Here is a 24853-nt window from a genome sequence, read left to right as displayed (position 1 = left end):
ATGCAGAACGATGTCATACATTCACCCCAGTACAGAGATCTGGGCCTAAATCCATAATTTTTTTGCACTCCACACCACCCCAGCTCAGACATGGCCATATACAAATCAGCCTTGACCCTGTGCCTCATGGGAACAGTCTAGCCCGAACTACCAAGCCATATGTTTCCTGGACCGGAATCAAGCATCCTAGGACCGGTTTCTGGCTTTCAGCGGTCTTCAGCCAGGATACCCTGACTCCAGTGGTGTGGAGAGCATGGGACTCACGTCTGAGCATACCCATCCCACTCGGGTGACAAAATGCAAAACAACAGTTGATGTGCAGAATGCAGAACAATGTCATACATTCACCCCAGTACAGAGATCTGGGCCTAAATCCATCGTTTTTTTGCACTCCACACCACCCCAGTTCAGACATGGCCATATGCAAATCAGCCTTGACCCTGTGCCTCATGGGAACAGTCTAGCCCAAACTGCCAAGCCATGTCTTTCCTGGACCGAAATCAAGCATCCTAGGACCAGTTTCTGGCTATCAGCCGTCTTCAGCCAGGATAGCTTGACTCCAGTGATGTGGAGAGCATGGGACTCGCATCTGAGCATACCCATCCCACTCGGGGTAACAAAATGCAAAACAACAGTTGATGGACAGAATGCAGAACAATGTCATACATTCACCCCAGTACAGAGACCTGGGACTAAATCCATCGTTTTATTTGCACTCCACACCACCCCAGTTCAGACATGGCCATATGCAAATCAGCCTTGACCCTGTGCCTCATGGGAACAGTGTAGCCCGAACTGCCAAGCCATATGTTTCCTGGACCAGAATCAAGCATCCTAGGACTGGTCTCTGGCTATCAGCGGTCTTCAGCCAGGATAGCTTGACTCCAGTGGTGTAGAGAGCATGGGACTCACGTCTGAGCATACCCATCCCACTCTGGGTGACAAAATGCAAAACAACAGTTGATGGACAGAATGCAGAACAATATCATACATTCATCCCAGTACAGAGATCTGGGCCTAAATCCATCGTTTTTTTGCACTCCACACCACCCTAGTTCAGACATGGCCATATGCAAATCAGCCTTGAACCTGTGTCTCATGGGAACAGTCTAGCCCGAACTGCTCAGACGTGATTCAAGCAAGCCCGGCTGAAGACGGCTGTAATGCCAGAAACCAGTCTTGGGAAGCTTGATTCCGGTCCAGGGAAGACATGGCTTGGCAGTTCGGGCTGGACAGTTCCCATGAGGCACAGGGTCAGACTGATTTGCATATGGCCATGTCTGAACTGGGGTGGCGGAGTGAGCTAAAGAACGGTGATGGATTAAACCCAGATCAGTTGACTGGGGGTGAGTGTTTGTATTGTCAACGCTCCGTCCATCATCCCCTTTGGTTTTTCTTTGTTCGCCCTAAGTTGGCAGGGTATGCTCAGACGTGAGTGCCTTGCTCTCTTTGCCACTGGATTGAAGCAAGCCCGGCTGAAGACGGCTGTAATGCCAGAAACCGGTCCTGGGAAGCTTGATTCCGGTCCAGGGAAGACATGGCTTGGCAGTCCCGGCTGGACTGTTCCCATGAGGCACAGGGTCAGACTGATTTGCATATGGCCATGTCTGAACTGGTGTGGCGGAGTGAGCTAAAGAACGGTGATGGATTAAACCCAGATCAGTTGACTGGTGGTGAGTGTTTGTATTGTCAACGCTCCGTCCATCATCCCCTTTGGTTTTTCTTTGTTCGCCCTAAGTTGGCAGGGTGCACTCAGACGTGAGTCCCTTGCTTACTTTGCCACTGGATTCAAGCAAGCCCGGCTGAAGACGGCTGTAATGCCAGAAACCGGTCCTGGGAAGCTTGATTCCGGTCCAGGGAAGACATGGCTTGGCAGTTCGGGCTGGACGGTTCCCATGAGGCACAGGGTCAGACTGATTTGCATATGGCCATGTCTGAACTGGGGTGGTGGAGTGAGCTAAAGAACGGTGATGGATTAAACCCAGATCAGTTGACTGGGGGTGAGTGTTTGTATTGTCAACGCTCCGTCCATCACCCCCTTTGGTTTTTCTTTGTTCGCCCTAAGTTGGCAGGGTATGCTCAGACGTGAGTCCCTTGCTCACTTTGCCACTGGATTCAAGCAAGCCCGGCTGAAGACGGCTGTAATGCCAGAAACCGGTCCTGGAAAGCTTGATTCCGGTCCAGGGAAGACATGGCTTGACAGTTCGGGCTGGACTGTTCCCATGAGGCACAGGGTCAGACTGATTTGCATATGGCCATGTCTGAACTGGGGTGGCGGAGTGAGCTAAAGAACGGTGATGGATTAAACCCAGATCAGTTGACTGGGCGTGAGTGTTTGTATTGTCAACGCTCCGTCAATCATCCCCTTTGATTTTTCTCAGAGACCTTTTCTGGCATATACTTTCCCCTTTCTCGTCATTTATGGGGCTGTGAAATCAGATGTTCAAAAATTTGGATCGGATGTATAGACTAGAAAGAACAAAAGAGTAAGAGAGCCCTACCATCAAAGTGATTCCAGGACTCTTATTTTTTGCTTTTTCGTAATGCCGTCGCTACTTCCACTACCTAAGCCTTTGCCTTGGTACATGGTATGAAAAATTAAGTGGCCATGAATAGATCACGATGCATCACTATGAAACAAGCCAGTGCGACAAAAACAGGACACTCAATTTGACCTCAGTTGCAAGAATTTGAAAGTGTTAACATATTTCGGAGAATTTGTTTTCATGTCCTTCTAACCATTTCTTTATATAGTCGAGCAAGAACTAAGAATACCAAAAATATTATGGAAATCCTTATTCCGATTTTTTCAACTCCTTAGAGCATACACGTTTACTGTTGTAAGTGCACAAATAGCTTTTTACACAACCTTGGCATCTTTTTTGACAAAATAATCTGGACTAACGTAAAGATCAGTAGATATGTGCGCTATGCTATGAAGACGCAAAGCATTATATTATGCAAACAAGCTGATAAAGCACGAGAGGAATTTAGCTAGCAACATAGCGCGAGGGGAGTATGACGTCATCGCACATGCGTCTACTGCCAGGTGCCAGTGCCAGAAGCAGTAGCTTTGAGGCACTCCAGTGAGTCGCCGAGAATGATCCGATTGTCTACCTAAGATAAATACTCTCAACGCACGCACCCCGCATCTGCCCCGAACAACAACCTCTGGCATCCACGGGCGTTAATTACAAGACATCAACTCTGACAACTGCTGAAACTCGGTTAGCGGGGAAATCCGATCTATTCACCCGTCTTATCGAATAAGATTTTAAGGTATACAGACCCATGAATAGGGTGTGTTGTGTTCATGATGTTGAAAAGAAAGGAAGTCTGTCAACCTGGGAAATTGATGTAGTTCCAGAACTCACTCACATGGGAGGATTTTAATAATTGTTGGAAGAAATGGGTGTCATCGAGGTACGATATAATAGGAAAACTGAATTTAATTTATTTCAATACATTTATTCTTGAGTTCAGTTGTAGGTCTGGGATGTATCATGTGAACCTGACGGGAAAGGCTACCTACCAAGAACAGAGCGACAAATCTACGAGCATTTGCGAGCCACGAGCAATCTGATCAATAAATGCCCCAACTTTGTCTCATGCAGAATTCAGAATTATACAAGTTTAGAAGACCAAAGACCATTGCCTCATCGATGTTTAAAGCATTAAGTTCAGTAATCCCTAAACTATGCATACACAACAGCCTCTTGTGTTCCTTCAGACCATTTACTCTCTTGTACAGGGCGGGGATGCGCAGATTTTCTCCATAATCCTTGCATCCAGATTTTATTGATTCTCCTACTCAGTAGGTGGGTGTGGATCAGCAGTGGTTAATTTGTGTTACAGTTTGGGGAAAGTCAGACATAAAGCTCCAGCGGTCCTGAAGTATAGCTTTCTCTTCACATGAGAAGGTATTTGATAGGGTGGTTGGAGTCCCTTGAAAATGTGTTAATGAATTTAGAGTAACTAATCAGTTCAGCAGATATGAGCCAATCATAATGTACAGTGAGTCGGAATTTAAGCTCTCAGTTTGTTGATGATGGTCTGATGTTGCTAGAAGACCCAAAGCTACTACTGAATGATTATCAAGAGGTCTCTGAATTCAGAGTGAAAATGTAGAATCTGCAGTTCTTACTACCTACCTTTCCAAGACCTCTTCCTCTCCTCAAAATGTTATTGTTAATCACCAAAATCTATCTGATGATGTTCACAGACCGCCATGATTTTGCTTATTTCTCTTTTTACTTCAATTTACAAAGTTTTACGCTTATTTATAACTTGCTGTCTATCACACATTCCTTATTTACTTTCATTATTTGCATACAATGTTATGTTTTATGAATTGTTAGACTCCATTTCTCTTTTATTTTGTTTTCTTTCTCCCTCCCTTGTTTTTCTTTCTCATGATTTAGCTATAGGTGTTTATTGATTCCGTTTTATTATATCTTCTTACATTTTATTTGTGTACCTCTTATGCCTCTCATTGATTGATTGTATTACATTCTGTATTTTATGCTATGTTTTTGGTTTCAATAAACTTGAACTTAAAAAAAAAATCCTTTTCACTAGGCATCGAACAGGGTTAGGGTTTAACTTTTGCTAGCAACAAAACAATTATTTATGTCTAAATTTGACGGGGCACAGATTTCTACAACTCATGATTCATATTGGATGCTCTGCAGCTCATAACAATGAAGAAACTATTTCACTGTATTAAGGACACTTTCGGGGACTTTCTAGTAGTGCAGACTCTGCTAAGTCGACATCAGACATCATAATTTTTCAAGTCACCTGCCCTAGGTGTTTAGGAGTTATTAGACTAACTTAAGGTTCTGGGTCACTTCAGACAAAAGTTAATATAGTCATGAATGAATGAGTAGATGTTATTTTACATATGGGAGACACTCAATTTTATCTAGTTGTATGCGGCATCGGACGCGCGCATTTACGAGTCTAACAGCGATACTGAATAGATCTCTGGAGCACTTTTAAAAATCTTATGTACATTTCTGGTATTCATTTTATTTTGCCGATATTGTTTCGCTTTTAAAATTGTGTACGTTTCATTTCGTTTCATAAAGCTTTATTTGATTTTTACAATCATAAAAGCATATACAACAGCAAATACATCAGAGTTAAAACAGCTATGAAATGTAAAATTTACTCTGGCCCAAGAATAAAAACATCCATTTAAACATTAAAACCAATACATACAATGATAGAATATTAAGACATGTGCACATATTGCAGTATAAAAATGTATAAATCTGATCAAGGACACTGGGCAATTAGGCGCGCCCTCAGGATCCAGACCCAGCCTAAGAATTTCGCCAGAGCTATTAGAATGGGCAGTGATGTATCAGTACGCAATATACGTTCGACATGCGCAGCCTCTCTGGTGCCTAGAGGCCTACGATTGGTATCAGCCAAGCCCGACATGGGTCTGCATAAGAATCACAAACCCAAAGGATGTGTGCCAAAGACTCAATAGTGGCACTACTTCCCGGACATCCAGCCAACGAATGAGATGACCATTTCATCGTAAAGGACCTTAGAGGCAGAGTCCCCACCCTGAACTGGAAGTACAGTTTGCGATCCATGGGTTTTGTGATTGCATCCCAATATAATTCCTGTCTGAGGGCCACCTTGTGATCCATAAACCGGCTAGTGAGAGAAGTAGACACTTGTTGTCTTGCACCTTTCGCTAGGAACAGTTCCCAATACTTAGCTTTTAGCAAATGGAATTTAAGGGATCTGTCCACAGCACGGTCAATCCTAGCTCCCTAAAAGGGTTTGGACTGCCCCTAGCCATTTGATACGGTGCAGTGTGTCTGCCTTGATAACATCTAAAAAACCCTGGGCGTAGCCAGCTAGTTCGGGAGTAGTCCATAATCTTCTCCAGTACAGGAGGGGGTGCAGTTTAGATACAGCTGCTATTGGTTTCTTAGCCATATCGAATAGCAGTGGACACATTGGGGTGCTCTGGGGAAGTCCTGTGATGTTTCTTAAAAACCTGTTTTCAGCTGTGGTGGGGGCTACAAGGCTCCCACAACCCCATACCTATGAACCATACAATGCAGAGCTAACAGCTTTCAAATTATAAATTTCAAGGGCTGGACTGATTGGCTTAAATAGGGAACAGTTATACTCCTGACAGAGAGCCCCGGATATCTGTCTATGTTTGAGAGAGGCGAAGTCCATTTGCCTGTCCCATTTCATACTACCCTGGAAATTAACTCCTTGATATGTAAACTCCTCAACTACTTCTAGGGGCCCTTCCTTCATTGCAAAGCCTCTTGTGTTTTCCTTACGCACATTGAACGCCATTAACTTAGTCTTCGACACGTTGACCTCCAAGCCCCTCTCACAACAAAAATCTTCAACGATTTTAAGAGCTTTCTTTAATCCACTAGGGGTCTTGGAGAGAATCAACATGTTGTCGGCAAACATCAGGATGGGTACCTTTACCCCAGCTAAGCTGGGAGCGTCGGTAGATATACTGCTCATGCGTTCGGCTAGTCCGTTATTATATAACTTGAACAGCGTAGGAGCCATCACACAGCCTTGTCCAATGATGCGTTCCACATGAAATGATTCAGTGACTTCCCCATGTCCCCCTCCATCTGATTTAGGCCATGTTATCTTCGTGAAGTCTACAGATCAGAGTTAAGAGGTCCAGTGGAAGGCCTAGTTGTTTCAGAACAAGCCATAATTTCCAACGGGGAACTAAATCAAATGCCGCCCCTAGGATCTACAAAGGCAGCATAAAGGCTACCCTTGCACAAAGTAATTAAATGAAATGGAAGACCTGATCAATGGTGCTTGTGGCTGCTCTAAATCCGGCTTGTAGGGGTGATAAAATTCCGAACTCCTCAATCCACCCTTGGAGTCTATTAAGCACCATCCTTCCAATTATTTTCTGGGAGCAGTCAATAAGGATGATTGGCCTGTAGTTCCCCGGGCAATCTTTGCCCCTTTCTTGAAGACAGGGATGATTTCTGCGTTTTTCCAAGATATAAGAATCGAAGCCCCTTGTGCAATTGCATTAGAAAGCAGAAAAATATAACGGCACCAGCTAGATTTATCATATAACAGTGTATCACCCAGTATCCCATCTGGCCCAGGCGCTTTCCCAGGTAGGATAGAATTAAGCGCTTTCTCTGCCTCCCTCATGGTAAAGGTTTCCCCTTGATACATCAAATGTATAACTTCTACGTCCCCCGCCCGGGGGGTTAGAAGAGTATTGAGGTTTAAAATGATTGACTCCAGCTGTTGCTGAAACGTGTTCCAGAATAGCTTAGCGTCCTTGGAAATACACGTCTCCCTCAGGTCCTGCCATCTTTGTACTTCCCAGGCTTTTTTGGCCTGGAGTTGAGCAGCCTTGTAGAGTGCTCTAGCTTCACGAACCTTAGAAGGAACACCCCCCTTGATAACCTTCCCTAAAGCCTCCCGTGCCCTCCGGCAATCATCATTATACCATCGACCCTCTGGCTGCATGGGCGTTTTAGGCTTACTTCCCTTCTTCTCAAAGAATGTACGTAAGAGATTAAAAAAAGAAGTGTGGACACACCCTGATCTATCATGGGCTCCTACCTGCAAAGCACAGCCCTCGAGCTCCTTAATAGCAAGTTGCAAGCTTTGCTCTATGTTATCAAGCAGATTAGGGGACTCTTTTACCTGAGTCCATTTAAGTCTCCTAAAGTCATTTGTGGGGACAACCTCCCCTATAGGATCACTATCCCTCAGATGCCTATCTGTAGTGGAACAAGTTAAAGCATGAAACAACAAAACGGGTTATGATCACTTTCCAACTTATCAGTGATCATCATATCACCACCAAGGACCAGAGACTCAGACTCACCAAGATATAATCAATCCTGCTAGCAAAGTGTCCATTGTTAAATGTTGGAGCTCCTGATCTATCTGACTTAGTACGCCCATTCAGGGCCCTTAGGCCTTGTTCCATGCAAATGCTATTTAGCTGGATGATCACATCAGACCACTTCCCAATGGGTATCGACTAAAGTGTAGGTACAGACCATTTCCTATCTTCTGCCTCCATCCATGTGGCATCCTCTAAGGTGAGTGGTTCAAAGGTTGTGTTAAAATCACCCATGACCATTATCCTAGTGTTACCTGGTAGTGTATCGAGTAGCTCTTCCAGAGCCGATAAGATCCCAGAATGCTTCCCCCTGGTACCTCTAACGTAAATGTTGACTAACACAATTAGTATATCGGTATTAGTGGTCAGTTCTATCGCTTGGAAATCCTTGTTCTGAATTGGAATGGCCTGTATGTTTGGTTGGAGCTCTTTCTGAACCCACAATGTTAAGCCTCCAGAGGGCCTGCCCTTCCCTTCCTTCACAGCTGGTATAGAAAAATTCAAATATCCTACACAGAACATAGGTATAAGTGCCCAGCTCTCTTGAAATGCACAGATATCGTAAGATTTGATAAAGGTGTTCCATTCTGGTAAGGATAATTTCGAGCTAAGGCCTGCAATATTCCAGCTCAATAGCTTTATGGGACTTTCAGGGTGCCTAGCAGCTGAGAACTGGGGCATGATTGGAATAGACTTGGAAATAGTTACTGAAGCGGATCCTCCTTTGCTGTTTCTATTTGGAGCCCCATTACAAATATAGTTAGACAGTGGCCTCTCTACAGGCCCCTGGGTGTTGGGCAAAGACGTTTTGATAATCAAATCCCTTGGGGTGCTCAGTGGTTTTAGTCAATCATTTGCCTCAAGGCTTGATGAGCCTTGGAGTCTTCAGAATCCCTGACAAGCCCTGTAACCAAAAGGAGAACGCCTAAATTGTATTCTTGAGTGTTATGGGCCGGTAGTACGGAATTCCAATGTAAACAGATTTTCAACGATGTCAGCACTTTTCAAAGACAGTTCAATGCTATCCAAAGGTTGATCCCGTGACGAGATCTGACGTGCAGCCAAGATGTCCTCCCTAATCAATGATCGACACCCCCTCACATGTCTGATCCAATGGATGGCTTTATTTATCAATGAGTCTGCATTCTCGCTAGCAGTGTGACTTGTTAATTTTGGAACATTAGCCATGTAAATTCTAAAAGGCTCATTTGTAAACAAACCATTCCCTCTCGCTTGTCCCAAACCCTTCTCTGCAACGCCATTTCCCTTTGGTGCACATAGAGTAGCCCTAAGGAGAGGGTGAGTACTAGGGTCTCTCCTGCGTACAGGTTCACGGATGATAGAGGTTTCCTTTAAAGCAGTAACCCTTGATGGATGAGCAATTATGCCATTAGGGCCTCGACTAGTTGCATTATTTGGGCCCATATAGCTAGGCACGCCTGCCATTATAACCTCTAAGGGACATGGGCTTGCCCGAGGTCCCGCAGGAACAATAACTGGGGGTTCCATCGGGACTCTCGACGTCTTGGAGATCTGAGCAGGCAGGCATGCTTCATAATCTGCTCTTATGGTTAGGGACCGAACCAATGTGAGTTTCTCAGCTAGTGAGCCCTTCAGTTCCTGTACTTCACTCTTCAATGTTAACACTTCCTGAGTTAGTTTGCCTAGAGATTGCTCTCGTACACCAGTTATAGTGTTACATTCACAGGCATGGCTGGCAGTTGGCGTTGAGGAAATAACACTCTGTAGAACCTTATCATTCTCCCCGCTTGCTAGGTGAGCCTCCCCAAATACAGCATATCTATTGGTACAGATAACAATAGGGTTGACATGAGCGGTCTGGTCCATACTAGCACCCTCCCCCCACTGCTATGGGCTCTAATGCAATCATCGGATGCACCTTCAGACCTCATTACACCAGCTAAATTTGGTAATTTACTCTTTTTAGATTTGCAATTTGGCTTCTGCTGGAGTGGGGATTTACTGCAGGCAGGGGTGGGAGCGATAAGGGGGGCCGATTCCAGGATTTCATTACACTCACTGATCAGATTATCAATCCGATCAATGACAAAGTTGTTAATGACAGCCTTAGGGGATTTTTTTATCTTTTTCCTACTATTCTTCTTTAGAACACCCTCAATTCCCTCCCCGCTCTCATCATGTGCTTTCCTTTTCCCCATGGCACTCGGACACACACGGGACAGCAGCTACTAAATTAAATTAGGTGTACTCCAGGTGTTCCTAAATACGTACTAATCCCGCTCCTCGATTAGTCACATGAACATGGGAAGGTAGAGGGGTAATCACAATGTTATAATAAATCAGAAGTCCTCTGAAAAGAAAGTTGTTAACCACTACAGTATCTTTCAAGAGTTCAAGAAACCACAGTCCCGATCACAAAAGATAAGGGGGATGGCCCTGCCCTGGCTTCGGCGGGTTGCGGGAGGCGTGGTGTTGATTTAAGCGCCTCCGGGCGCTTAGTAGTGTCGGTAGTGACGCTATCGGTGTGCGCCTCGCTAGGCAGCCTTGGAGTGGTAGTTCTTTAGTCACAGGACAGCCCCCACACAATGACAGCACAGCAGGCGAGGGTTGCGGCAGCAGAGCCCCCTCCGCGTTCCAAGGGTGCAGCGGTCAGCCCCCTATGATGAACCTGGGGACAGGTAGGGCTCTTCCGGTCACTGACGGACAAGCGTGAAGCGCTAATGAGGGCCGCAGGCGCCTGTTGATGACGCTACCAGGGCACACCTGTGGGGGGCTGTTGGGATCTGTAGTGCCCTGGCTTGGTTTCAGCGATGGCCGCTTCCCTCACGGCGGTCCCGATCCAGAGGGGCCTCGCGCACAGCCCCTGTCCCAAGCAGCCAGGAGGATGACTAGTAAGTGGAGGAGGTTGAATAGAAGAGCCGTTCCCCTCCCGGCATTAGGCGGCAACCAAGTGCATGTCCCTAATTGCTTTTAGAATGTCCAGGTTGTGGGGCAATGCGCAGGCTAATCAGCAAAAACCCTTGTATAAAATCCTGATCTTAGCCCCTCTTTGCGCAACTCTCTTCCAGACTCGCCGGTTAATCTCTTCCCAGCCCCACTGTTGCTCACTCGCTTACTTATGCTTTTGCATGGAGCTTTGGAGCTTTTGCTTGGAGCTCGGTGCTCAGCGCTCGGGGCACATCCAGGTGCTTTAATGGTCCCTCGCTCCAGCCTCGCTTCAGCTTCCGCTCAGTCGCTCACCAATCTCCCCAAAACAGCCACTCAAGAGCCGCTAAAAAGCCGGTAGATATCCGAGCCATCAACGTGTTGGGGAACCGCAGCGGCCATTCACCTCCAGCGCAAAATTGTGTACTGGGGCTCCCTTTGCCTGCACTTTTCCTCAGTGTCAGCATTTTCACGCCACACTCCGGTCCACCACGGGGTTTCCCCGATTGATGTGGAGAGTGCCGGCGCTTTGAAATCCCGGCTTTCGATTTGGTGGGGGCGGATGGGGACTGCTTACATAAGTCGCATGCCTTTTCTCACGCGCCCATTTACGAGTCTAACAGCGATACTGAATAGATCTCTGGAGCACTTTTAAAAATCTGATGTACATTTCTGTTATTCATTTTATATTGCCGATACTGTTTCGTTTTTAAAATTGTGTGCTGGGGCTCCCTTACCTGCACTTTTCCTCAGCTGTCAGCATTTTCACGCTGCACTCCGGTCCCCCACGGGGTTTCCCCGATAGATGTGAAGAGTGCTGGTTCTTTGAAATCCCAGCTTTCGATTTGCTGGGGGCTGCTGGGGGCGGAGGGGGACTGCCTACATAAGTCACATGCCTTTTCTCACGCGCAGCAGACGCACGCAGTGGGCGTGCCAAAGGCAAGCCTATCTGCACCTGTCTGCTGCCGACCGGGGCCAGTGGCCAGCCATTATGCCCGGCTCATTACGTATTCTGCAGCTGAACCAGACATTTGCAGGGGACATAGCTCCTAGATCCTAAGACTCTGACTACCCTTGATGAGTTAGGGATCTTGACACATGGGGACACAATATTAGAAGTCACTTATGTCGGGGAAACCTACACACACAATAAGTCCCCCTCAGTTACCATTACTTCTGAGGTGAAGGACATCACAGTCAGCTATCTAAACATTTGCTCAATTGTAAAACATCAGCTCGAATTATTTCAGCTTATTGACTCTGACAAACCTGACATCCTCCTTACAGAAACGTGGCTCTCCGATGAATCTGGCCCGACATCTTAGCAGCAGTCCCTGAAAATGATTACATCCCTCAGTCAAACAGGCCCCCTAGTAAAGCTGGGGGAGGGATCGCAGCTATTATACACCAAAAGCTTCAATTCACCGTTCTGAGGATGAAATTGAATAATCCCAGTCTCCTTTTATCTGCTGCTCATTTTATAGACCTACCTACAACATGCCCAGTTTCCCCCAACTGATAGGTGATATGATCTCACACTTAGCCATCAACCATGCCAGACTTATCATAATTGGAGATTTAAATTATTGGCCCAGCGATGTACGGGACAGCACTGATTCTCTTGAGCTCACTGACCTCCTCTCCAGTATGAACTGCATCCAACATATAAATGTAGCCACCCACATAAAGGGGCATATCATAGATCAAGCCTGTCCTCTAACCTAGAAATCGCTAAGCCTACAATCTTGCCTTGTACATGGTCCGATCACCATATCATCTCATTTACGATATCTAATATTCCCCCCCTAAAAATTTACTGGAAAGAAATCATTTGGCAAGAAACTGGAACCGCGTCAATATTCAAGATTCCTGCTCATTACTTACTACCACTGCCCCTATGGTACAGGAATCTCTCGACACTCAGGCTAATAACATCGAGACATGGCTTAAATCCGCAAGTGATCAACTTGCCCCTCTTAAGAAAATCAGAATAAAGCGACCTCACAATGTCCAACGCTGGTTTTCCAATGATTTGAAACTAAACAAATTGACATTGCAGCAAGCTGAACGCAGTTGGAGGCAAGACTATTCTCCAGATAAAAAAGCCCTTTATGTAATTCAACTAAAAGAATATAAAAAAACATTCTCCAAACTAAAGTAGACTACTTTTCCTTAAAAGTCACTAACTCGGCCAATAAGTATAAAGACATCTTCTCTATAGTGGATGAACTTACCAACCCAGACAGAGTCACCATGAAATTTGTTCCTTCATAGGTACTATGTGACTCTCTCAATTCTTATTTTATAGAGAAAATTGCCTCTATTAAGGCCAGTATCCCCCTCCAAGGCCCACTTCCATTTTCTGATTTATGTAAAAACCCATCTTCCCTAAACAAAATTCCCTTAATCTCTAATGAAAGGTTTTTGCAGTCTACTCAAAAGGGTCAGTTCTGGCTCTCCTACTGACTGTTGCCCTCCCCATATCCTACGCGAAGTCTTTCTCACCTCCCCAGATCCTCCCCTCTTACTCCTCAACGCCTCCCTTCAATTGGGTGTTGTCCACGGCACCCTTAAATCCGCCGAAATTGTTCCCATCGTAAAGAAACCCAATGCAGATCCCCTGGTCCTCAGTAACTATCGCCCTATTTCTTTGCTGCCCTATTTAGGCAAAATCTTAGAAGCCCACGTAACAGACTGCCTTTGTTCCTTTATCAAACAATCTCACTTCCTTGACTCCTGCCAGGCAGGATTTAGACCCGCCCACTCAACCGAGTCAGTCATCCTGGCCGTCATGGACGAGCTCAGAAGAGGAACTGACAAGGGCCTTACCCAAGCTCTGGTACTCCTTGATCTATCTGCCGCGTTTGACACAGTCGATCATGGTCTCCTGATGGACCGTGTTGGCAAAGCCGGAATCCAGGGCCTGGCACTTAGGTGGATTTCTTCCTACCTTAGCGACAGACATCAAGCAGTTTGCCTTGCTCGCTTCTCCTCCCACAAAAAGAAAGTGATTTGTGGGGTTCCCCTGGGGTCTTCCCTTTCGCCCCTCTTGTTTTACCTGTATCTCTTGCCTCTGATTAACTCCTTACGCAGAAAAATGGTTGAAACTTTCAACTACGCTGATGACCTTCAGCTAGTGTTTGACATCTACTCTTCCACCTCTTCAGCGTCTAATTTTCAATCTATCTTGTGTTTCATCAGTCACTGGATGAATAATAATCACCTGAAATTAAATCCCGATAAAACGGAGCTCATCCTTACTGGAGGAACAGCCAACCCATGGAATTCCAACTTTTGGCCCTCTATGCTGAGCAGTCCTCCTCTTTCTGGTAGCTCTGTCAAGAGCCTGGGGGTCTTGATCATCAGCAACTTATCCATGAAAGCAGAAATCAGCACAGTGGTCTCCTCTTGTTTTTACCATCTTCGAAGAATCCGTAAGATCAGTAGGTTCTTAACCACTGAGGCCTTAACTCTGGTTGTGCTAGCACTGGTAATCTCACGCATTGATAATGCTAACTCACTATATGCCGATATCCCGGCTTATCAATTGCGTCGTTTACAGCTAGTGGTGCAAAATCAGTCAGCAAGGCTGATTGCCCGGCAACCTTTGCGACATCTTATCACACCCCTTATGAAAAACCTACACTGGATCCTGGTGGCCAATCGGTGCGCCTTCAAGATAGGATGTACCATCTTTAAAGCCTTATCCAGGATAGGACCAGACTTTATCTCCTCTAGGATCCAGCACTATACTCCTCCCCGCAATTTGCGCTCGTCCAATTGTAATCTCCTGATCACCCTTTCATTTAAATGTAAAAAACATGGAGGGCTCAGATTTGCTGTCTTAGCCTCGCAATTTTGGAACTCGCTCCCCACGAACGTGAGGTTGGCAACCCCTATGAACACTTCAGAAAACTGTTAAAGACCTTCCTATTTTCTCAGTCCTATCAGTAAGCCGATTATGCTGTGAGTGCCGCTCCTCCTCTGTCCTCAGAGCCATGAAATCACCTGGTGTACGTGCGCTCTACAAGTTCCTTTAACATAACATAACATGTATGCTTATCTAAAATTTGGAATTGTAATTTAGTTGTTGCTTTTGCTATATCTTTGAAAAAACTAGATACAATTATTGAAAAATAGACGATTTGAAGTGATAAGTTGAAGTTGGCTAGCCTTGAGACAAGAAAATGATCTACTTTTGTTGTTCCATGTGATCGTCCCCTATTTTTTCTATTTTTATCTGTTGTCCTGGCAGAGTTTGCTTGTGATAACAATGAGAAACAGCATTAATTTGACATCATAACACGTATTAGCAGTGTTGGGGCTGAAAAGGCGCATATCAATTGATTATATAAAAGTTTAATTTTTTTTTTTTTTTGTTTAAATCTTTTTATTGAGTTTCTGAAAAAACAAACATAGGACAGAAGGAACATTCGACAGTACGGGCAAATGCCCCTAGATTGGCGTCTACCCCTCTCCACCATAGGAGCGCTTCTCACTGTTGCTGCGTAGAATGTGTCCTTGTATGCTAGTGAGGACCCTGAGGGGGTAGCAAAATTCTGAAGTGGTCCCATTAACAACCGACAATCCCTAACCCTCCATCCCCCAACTCCCGTCCCTCCCTCGTTCCCCTTCCCCGGTGTGGTAAGTACACTGCTGCTGGATGTGTTAAGGCCTATAGAAAGTGTGTAATTCAGGTGGGCGAGCTGGGGTCCCCTCTGAAGTCCTCTGGTAGCCGGAGGACCCTGAGATATCTTGGGCATGTGATCTCCGTGAATTCCCCTGACAGGAGAGAGACCAGGGGCTGCCACGTGTCGAGGAACGTGTCTCGGGTTTGGGTGAGGGAGGCTTGTATCTTTTCCATGCCCATGATGTACCACAGTCGATGGAGCCAGCCCGTGTGAGTGGGTTTCCTAGAAGTGCCCCAGAGTGACAGAATATGTTGGGTGGCCGCCCCCATTGCCAGCCCCATCTTCCTCCCTCTAAGCGATTTAAGTGTGAATGTGATGGCGTTGGGGAGATCGAGAAGCGTGTGTTCATCAAAAGTCTTCAGCACCTCTTCCCAGTACCCCTGGACCTCCGGGCATTCCCACAGGATATGAGTGAGTGTCCCCTGGTGACCACAACCCCTCCAGCACCCGGGGTCCCTACGTGGATTGCTCTGGTGCAGCCTTGATGGCGTGAGATGCCAGTAATATGCTATTTTCACCGCCGCCTCTTTGCTGGCTACATTGCTGGTGGTGTGGTGGGCCCTGAAATATATGTCCTGCCATTCTTTGTCCGTGAGGGAGCGTCCCAATTCTCGTTCCCACGGGTCTGTTTACGTGGGTTGCACTTCTTTCCCTGTGAGCCAGTGTCTGATCTGAAAATATTGAATACAGAGGGTCTGTGGGAGTGTATAGTATTCCTGTAGGGTATGCATCTGCATGAAGCCTGCGGGGTTGAAAAGGTCGCCAGCTGCCTTGCACTCTGACGCCCGCCACTGTGGGAACGACCCAGGGATCATCCCCTGAGGGAAGGCCGGGTTCTCAAACAGAGGCGACACCGGGGACGGAAACGTGGTGAGGCCTCTTGAGACCGCTACCTTGTCCCACACTCGCATCACCGTCCTCGTGATGGGCGATTTTTTAAGATATGAAGGCCTGTCCACGCACTTTAGGAAAGGGACCTTCCACAATGACATCTGGGCCATAGCCCGGTCTTGAAATAGCCACCGCTTCTCCGATTTGGGTCTCTGCCATTCTAAAAGGTAACGCAGCTGAGTCGCGTGGAAGTAGCGAAGTAGGTCTGGAACCCCAAGGCCGCCCTCCGACGTAGCCCGTGTGTTCAAGTCCCTGCGGAGCCTCGGGTGCTTGTTGGCCCATATAAATTGTGTAATGCTGTCCTGTAATTGTTTAAGCATGCCTATTGGAGGGGTTATTGGGATGGTCTGGAACAAATACAGGACCTTTGGTAAGAGAGTCATTTTTACCGCCGCCACTCGTCCCAACCACGAGAGAGGTTGCCGACGCCAGGTCGCCTTGCAGGGCAGCCAGTAAGGTCGAATAGTTTTGTTCAACCGTTTGGGTCATGCTCGGGGTTAGGGAGATGCCTAGGTAGGGCAACGACATCTGGGTCCGAAGACCTCCATATTGCAGCTGACCTCGCAGTGCAGCTTTTGCATTCCGCCCCAGGGGCAGGATCAGTGACTTCTCAACATTCATCTTGAACCCCAATACTTTTCCGAAGTTCTCCATTTCTGATAGGAAGGCCGGTACCGACGTTGAGGGATCCTCTAGAGCTGCCAGGACATCGTCCGCGTAGAGACTTATGGTCTGTGGTTCTCCGCCAAAGCGAACTCCCACAATGGATCGATTGTCGCGGACCCGCTGCGCCAGTGGCTCGATGTACAAGGCAAATAGGAGAGGTGATAGAGGACACCCCTGTCTGGTGCCCCTCTGGATGTTTAATGGCCTTGAACGCACCCCGTTGACGCTGATTGTGGCTTGCGGAGCGGCGTAGCAGCTAGCGACCCACGTGCGAAACCGGTCCCCAATCCCAAAGCACGCTAGGACAGCGTCCAGGTATCCCCAGTCCACCCTGTCAAACGCCTTCTTGGCATCCACTGACAGGAGGACTGCGTCAAAAAGTTGAATTTTTGAGGTGTGTAAGGTGAGATATATGTGCAGAGGTATTGTTGGGTTGAGAATGGAAGCTAATTAAGGCAAATACATGTTTTAGTAGAAAATTAGGACAAGGGTTTCAACAAAAGTACTTCCTCTGGCCTTCCCCCAGAAACCTACCTTTCTTTTTGCATATTTCTTAAAATCCAAGTAAAGAATGGTTTCCTGCCCTGTGACTCAGTCTGGGAACCTCCATCCTCTGTGCTGGCAGCAGCAGCAGCATTTTCTGATCCAGCTTCTCTCTTGGAGGGTTCTTGCCTAGGACTGTGCAGAGAAAGTTGTTAAAATATGTCTTTAAGTTTACACATACAATGGTTGCACGGCACAACACAACATGACAGTAGCTGTGGGTGTCAGATGAGGAGAATATTCGAGTGAAGCATGATTCTAAAGTTACCCTTAATAATGGAAAGGCATGCATGCTTATTTTAAATCTAACATTAACAACTAATCGTTGGCAAAAAGACTGCATCAAAATGGATTCCCTTCCTTCATCTTACAATGATTGTAGAACCGTAGAAGCCCACTGTATGGGTGTACTATAAACACAGGGGTTCATTCGGGTTTCTAATATTTGCTGAAATTAGACTTTGAACATATCAAGACATTTGTTTGAAATTAACTCTTGCAAGACTCTTCAGAAAATAGTGACATTGATTGACTAAATGTGTTCTGTTGCGATGAAAAATATAGCAAGATGAAACAATCGATTTTGAAGAAATGACAGACGCCCCCCGCGACTAGGGGAGGGGCGCCCTTAGTTGCGCCACAGGGCTGAGCCTCCTCCGGGGCCCCTGGCCAACGAAGGGGGTTGGCTGACCGGGGTGATATCATTGGGAGGCCTGAGAAATGAAACTTAGAAGAAATGAAACCTAGCAGGCTATATAAGGCTGTGCCACGGGGGTTTCGTTCTCTTTGTCCCCTCTGACTACAGCCTGGATTACAGGAGCGTCGGCGACCACCCACCCACCCGGCGGAAGAGCAAGCGTTGCGGAGCGCTGACTGTTAACAACAAAGACGTATGCACAACAATGGAGGTGCAGCCATTCCATGGACACCAGGAGGGGGTAGATTCCATGTGTGCCGTGGATCGGCGGGAAGGAGGGACTGACCTGCCGGTAGTCCTGGACTCTACTGCTCTAACCCACAAGGTATGGACTGAGAAGAATATTGGGGAGGCTGCCTGTGTGCAGGCACCCCGGTGGGCCGGTGCGTTATGCGGTGCCCTGGATGTCAAATAGTGCAACTGTTGGCTGTAGCGCATTGGGGCCTGCCGGCACAATGTGCGCAGCAGAGTGGGACATTGATGGCCGAGACGGCCAAGGCCAAGTTGTTCTAGTGTATGGCCGAGTTAAAGTTAAAATGTAATGTCGTACCTAAATTCCTTACTGCCGTTAACATGTTGATGCAGCTAAAGTGTGATGCTGTGAATAATTATTGTATAACCAAGAAGGATACTTTACATGGTAATGGTCTGTGGTTAATTCCTTGGATTGATGTGAATAAAAAGCTACGCCGTGGACAACATATCTTGATTCTGAGAGTTCTTGGACGTAGTGGGGGTAAGGTGCTGGAATTTGGGGAGGAGGGAATGTCACGTTGTGCGCATACTATGATGTTGAATCGAAATAGGCATACATTGCTTTTAAACAAAGAACTGAGGTGCTGGAATCCTCTTCATAGTCTAGTGATCGACAGTACGTTCGTACAAAATGAGGTACTCTACCCAAACATTGGGGGACCAAGAACTAAACAACTCTCAAAAATGTTTTTACACAAACCCCCTAGTCTCCATGAAGTTAGAAGGGTATATATTAAATACCACTCCACAAGAAGGTGGTCTGTGTTGTCTCGGGACCTTTTACTAGGCTCCCTTATTCCATCCATCCCTAAAACCAGACCCCTGGTCCTGAGACAAATGGCCGTTGTCCTTGTGTGTCATATGCCCAGTCCAGACCTAAATTACATGTGCCATGAGTTTACAAGTTATCTGGTCTCCACAAATAACTAACTTGTAGAACAGAAGGACAGTTACCCAAGTTGGTGTCTTTTTATGAGTATCTTTGATAACAGATTTGGTCTCACTTGAATTGATCACAGAATCAATAACAGCTAGAGGGCCTGCAAAGGTTTTGAAAACAATTGCAAAGTTGAGCGCTTTGCTTATTTATACATCAGACACAGCACTTATTGAAGAAGTGCTCATTTCTCATTGACTGCTTAACCAATAATCTTTTTTTCTGTTCTCGAGTTGTAGCGTTCACCACAGAGTCCAGATCCAGCAAGCACTTGACCTGAAGAAAGATTGGTAGATCATAAAAGTTTAAAAGTACTGGAGAAGTTATTCTGAGTCTGTCATTTGACTGATTATTGCCCAGCCTTAATGCCATTTTAGAAGCACAAACATTTTTACGAAATGTTATCAATTCTTCATTTCTTTATATGTGTTTCTGTTTTGATTAGTGAATGGATTGTGTTTGCGGAAGTTTTCCGACAAGTAATCCCCTCTTGCATCTTCAGCTAGTTACCTTCACACCCAGTTGGTGATGATGTCTTCCAGCTCAGGCTGCTCAGAGAAGATTCCCAAAAGACCCTGTCACCCTTTATCGAGCTATGAAGCAACCCTACTCCTCGCCGATGCCCTCGTTTATTTATTTGATACTGCTGACTAAGGGCCGGATTTAGATCTTTGCGGAGGGTAATACACCGTCAAAAACGTAACGAATCTTTCGTCCGCAATATTATGATTCCATTATATCTATAGAGTTTGTATTACGACGGACGGACGGGATATCCGTCATGTTTGTGACAGCGAATTCCATCCACCAGGATCTAAATAAGACCCTTAGTTTCATAATAGAATGAAATCATAAACGCACCCGCTTTTCTTCTCCCTGCGGGTCAGCAACCATTCTACAAAATTCTTCTTGAGCATACTGTCCATCACCCGACTGTAGTCACTGGCTAGGGTGCCCTCTGCATAACGTCGTTCCAGTGAAGGGGTACTCGGAGTATTCACTTCCTCTCTGTAAAGAAAATGAAAGAAAGAAAAAAAGAAAAGGTATGATTGAGTGGGAAGTAGATCCATCATACCACAGGCAAAAAGAAGCTGTTCCTGTGTTGATATGGGGCCCTTTACCTGTTACACCTTTAACTGAAAATCATGCACACCCTTTAGTAATTGATACTCAGGATAGTTAAGCTTTTTGTCTTTTGACATTGAGGCCTCTCCAAATACTTCGTGTCAGTGTGCACTCTATTGTGCATCTCAGATTTGTAAGTGTTAGAATAACTGTTTTGCGAATCCCACTCATGCACAAATCGCTTACAGATTTTTACCATGTACCCACTAGTGTGTGGATCCGTTTGTGGTGCATTGCCAATGCAGACCCCTATCTTTTCCCGCATTTAGACCTGGCCTTGCCTTTTCGTGCTCACTCCTCTGTTGCATAGCGGAGAGGCTATGATAGAGCGAGGAGCGGCTACCGTCTGGGTCTCAAGCTGCCACAGGCCTAATCACCACCACCCAACCTTCGCACAACTACATATGTGAAGTCTGGCAAGTGGGAACCCAGCAATTGAATTTGTGGCTACAAAGCACTGTGCTCTTCGGTGAGCTTCAGGGAGAATCCATGGGGTTTGCAAAGTCCTTCAGGACAGTAAGACTTCCACACAAAGGTGTCATCGTGCCATAGTTGTGTGGTGTAAGATTCTTAAAGCCACAATCCACCAAACCTTCCCAGACAAGGATAAGAACCCGCCAAATCTTCCCAGGCTCCGATAATGACCGAGCATATTTGAGCCATGAGCACACTAGAAGTGCAGGAGCTCAACACAGTCTTTTGCAGCTCAGTTAGTCGCCCCGGGTCTCACAGTGTAGTTCTATGAGGCAATACAGGACTAGTCCAGTTACTTCTGACAGCTGGGCTGGTATCTCCATCTGGCAACTTTTTACTGCAGGAGTGCTTCTCTTCACCAAAGGCATGCTCCTGTCTTCTGGCAGTTCTTCAAAACGTCTGACAGGATTTCTTGGGCTTCAGGTTCTGTTCCTGGGTACGAGGCAGGCTGTGAAGGAAGTCATCCCTGAATCACAGAAGTCTTTAACACCCTAGATGGTATTGCCGCGATACTGGTCAGTTTGACATTCCTGAATCACTGACTTCAGGCTTCTGCCCTATGATTGTGCACAGTTACCAGGTAGAGTTTGTGAATTCGCCAGGCTTAACTCTGGGACTGATTTTAGGTATTACCTGCCATGTTGTGTATTCTTCCTAGAGTGGTCAAGCCACAGTCGCTCTTCAGTATCAGCAGCAAAGAGGGTGGTGAGAGTTCCTCACGGAACCTCAAAACAAATGTACAAAGGAGAGAATGGCATCTAGCCACAGCTCCTTCTTTACATGTGGAGTCCTGCATTTCACTTCGTTGTGAGGCAGGCTCTCTCCATCCTCCAGTGTACACACATCCACCTACAGGAGTTCCTAAATGTATTCCTGTATGTCAGCCACAGCACACTCGTGTTGCTAAACATACTGTGTAAACATACATGCAACAAATAGAGCAAAGGACCCGGTTGCATGAAAGTCGCAGACCATTTAAATGGGAAAGGCTGCTAGGCATCACTCTCTGTTCAATTAATATGTACAAAGGGCCTGTCTTGCAACTGTAATCAGTCACTGCCATCATTGTCAGCCCTCTCTGGCCCAGTGAGATGATGGTAGACATTCTCAGAAAAGGGTGGGTTAACATGGTGTGCCCCGCCAAACTGCAGTGCCCATCTCTGGGACGCCATCCATTTCAATGTGGTTCCTCAGATTGTATTCGTGATTGTGGGCTGCCCTAATTAAAAAAATATCCTGAGAGTTGCTCTCTGGAAAATTCAGGACAGGGCTCCATGTTGTTTATGCCATGCAGGGACATTCTTGTTAGAACAAAGACTATTTGGATCATCATAAACTCGTATGGTGCAGAATCCATCACAAAGCAATATTTGCATAATTTAATTTGGTCATGTTTGAGTTCGTATGGTGATGGGCTTACACCAAACACAGATGGGATTCTGTTCATGTGGATACCCGATCTGATATTTGGAATAAGTATTCAAGCATGATAGTATTTTATTATAACTTTAAATTATATCCCTTTTTTATATGAAATAAATCATATTTTCAAGGCCAACCGGTAAATAAGGCAGACCGTGTGCAAAGCTGATTTATAGCACAAGATCTCTGGAAAAAAGATCAAGATTTTTTTTTTAAAGTCATCTGGTCCCTTTTGTTCTAATTATGACCCTTTTTGTAAATGCCCAACTCCCAAAGCACTCAGAGCCTGCCCAGAGATGAGTTGTAGCACAGTTCTAAATCCACATGGGTGAATAAATCATAACCATGGAATAAGTTCTGAAAGTATTTTTCCGTAGGTTGTCTTAACATTTTGGGATTTCGTGACTGGTTGTTAGCTCTGTAAGACAAGTAGAAACTTCAGACTCTTCTGTCACCTAACTCACTTTCTCCCAGCCAAAATTGCCATTCAGAGGAAACAGCTCTCAAAAATACTCCTTTTGGTCAATGTATCCTAGGCATTAATCCCCATTGTTTTTTGTCAGAATCCTTTGATTAAAAGGCCCTACAGAAAGTAGATGGGAATTAAAGATGGCATTTGAATTTCTTAAGTTTGGAATCGTAGAATAAAATATAGTTTTTGACGTTTCTAACACAAAAATAAACTTGTGGTTGCTGTATAAGAGTGGAAGAGGCATGCAGTATAATTACAGTATCCTATTTCTTGACAGAAAAAGTAGCATAGGCTTGACGCAGCTGGAAAACAAACAGTGCACTGAAGCAATGGCATAATGGCAAGAAGTATAAAAAGTTCTTCAACCTGAAGACCAGGTACGGGCTAACAGTGGGGAGATGTGCCTGGTAGCTCCCCCTCCCTCCCCCCCCCCCCCACCCCCCCTCCTCCACTAGTGCAGAGGAACGTCGCCCACCTGTGCAGTGCAGCAAAAATGAAAAATAAAACGGTAATAAAATGAATTACCGTTTTATTTTTCATTGCTCCCAGCCCGAGCAGTGTTTGGAACCGGGGCTGCTGCTGACTGGCAGCAGGGGAGTGGCGCTCATTCTACCAGTATACACTGCACAAGTCACTTTGGCCGGCCGCCTTGCACTGGCCAGCCTGACTTGTGTAAACCTCTCCACCTAGCTGTCTCAGATAGCTGAGTCGAGAGCAGGCACAGGCCTAATGGGCCTTCTGGAGCGACGAGGCAGCCCGCTCCAGCCAATCCTGGTACTGCTGTCGTGCTGCTCATCTGCAGCATGAGAGCAGCGTCAGGATTTGCAGAAGGGGTTTGCCTGAAGTTTCATGAGGTGTGCCTTCGTGCTGACTGCAGAAGAAAGAACAAAATTCAGAGCGAAACATGAATAAGTAATTTTTTTTTTCAATTACCCCTCCCCCCATCCACCCTCCAGCTTTGTTGCCCCCCACGTCTCTCCAGTGTTAAGGGTCACGGACCGCCACTATTCCTTTTCCATTAACTGGACAGAGAGTATCCATGGACAGTTTCTGTTGGTATTTGACCATCCTGCTGCTAGGTGGTGATCTTTTGGGTGCTGGTAGAATCTGCCTTCACACCAGTGTACAGTAGAATTATTTGTGACACACTATAAATGTTACACCACTTTTCGATTCATCTTGGTGTTCACAGTGCCATAGGGATGCATTATGGTCTATGTAGAGCCTTTCTTTCTCAAACCTTCCACAACCACTTCCTAGAGGTGGATTTGTATGTGCTATTATGGTTCCTGATACCCACAGATTCCCCAACTGACAGATTTAGTTTTAACCTAGTCTTAACCTTCCCTTGTCTTGGCTCTAATCCCTACTCCTTTCCTGACTTTCCTGTTTCTCTTCATACACTATTTTGATTCTCTAGCCTTTCCGTCTCCAGGTCCCAGAGCAGCCTGCACTATATTGGTGGTCAGTGCTTAATTTGTAAAATATGAAGTGCAGGTGCTCACAGTCTTTACCGAGGCCACACCCACTTCCCTAGCTCCGCCCACTCTCTCCAGTGCCCCCACCCACTACCCTTTATTGGCTCCACCCACATCCACAAGCCTCAACACATCGGAGTCACCTCCTCCCTTATTGAGTTACGCAAGAAGATGAAAGGCTGGCTCTTCACAAAAGCAAATCAGGCACCTCACACCTACACACCTTCCCAAATCCCTGGATACCCTCCTGGGTGATAAGTGTGCTATACAAATCAATATAACATAATATAACATATTGGAAGCCTATGACAAAAACTTAAAAGTGAACTCAAATTAGAGAAAGGTCATTTGAGGACTTGAGGCAGCTTTGAAAACAAAAGAAAATGTGCTTGCACTGCGCTGTT

The 24853-nt window shown here is 45.9% G+C and overlaps 1 protein-coding gene across 1 annotated transcript in view; it reads right to left on the bottom strand.

The window, feature by feature from the left end:
• Positions 1 to 24853, bottom strand: part of LOC147666319 (gastric inhibitory polypeptide-like) — a 96547-nt gene that overhangs the window by 21838 nt on the left and 49856 nt on the right. Inside the window, exons 3-4 of the mRNA XM_086949138.1 lie at positions 20340 to 20486; positions 17581 to 17724 (exon numbers count right to left, since the gene is read on the bottom strand). Of these exons, the coding sequence (XP_086805264.1) occupies positions 17581 to 17724; positions 20340 to 20486 (291 nt within the window). The remainder of the gene's footprint in view (positions 1 to 17580; positions 17725 to 20339; positions 20487 to 24853) is intronic.

This window comes from Lissotriton vulgaris, unplaced genomic scaffold, assembly GCF_964263255.1.
Source record: "Lissotriton vulgaris unplaced genomic scaffold, aLisVul1.2 SCAFFOLD_3102, whole genome shotgun sequence".
Taxonomy (NCBI): domain Eukaryota; kingdom Metazoa; phylum Chordata; class Amphibia; order Caudata; family Salamandridae; genus Lissotriton; species Lissotriton vulgaris.
Note: the sequence above shows the minus strand (reverse complement) of the source record. Positions and strands in the feature narration are given on the sequence as shown.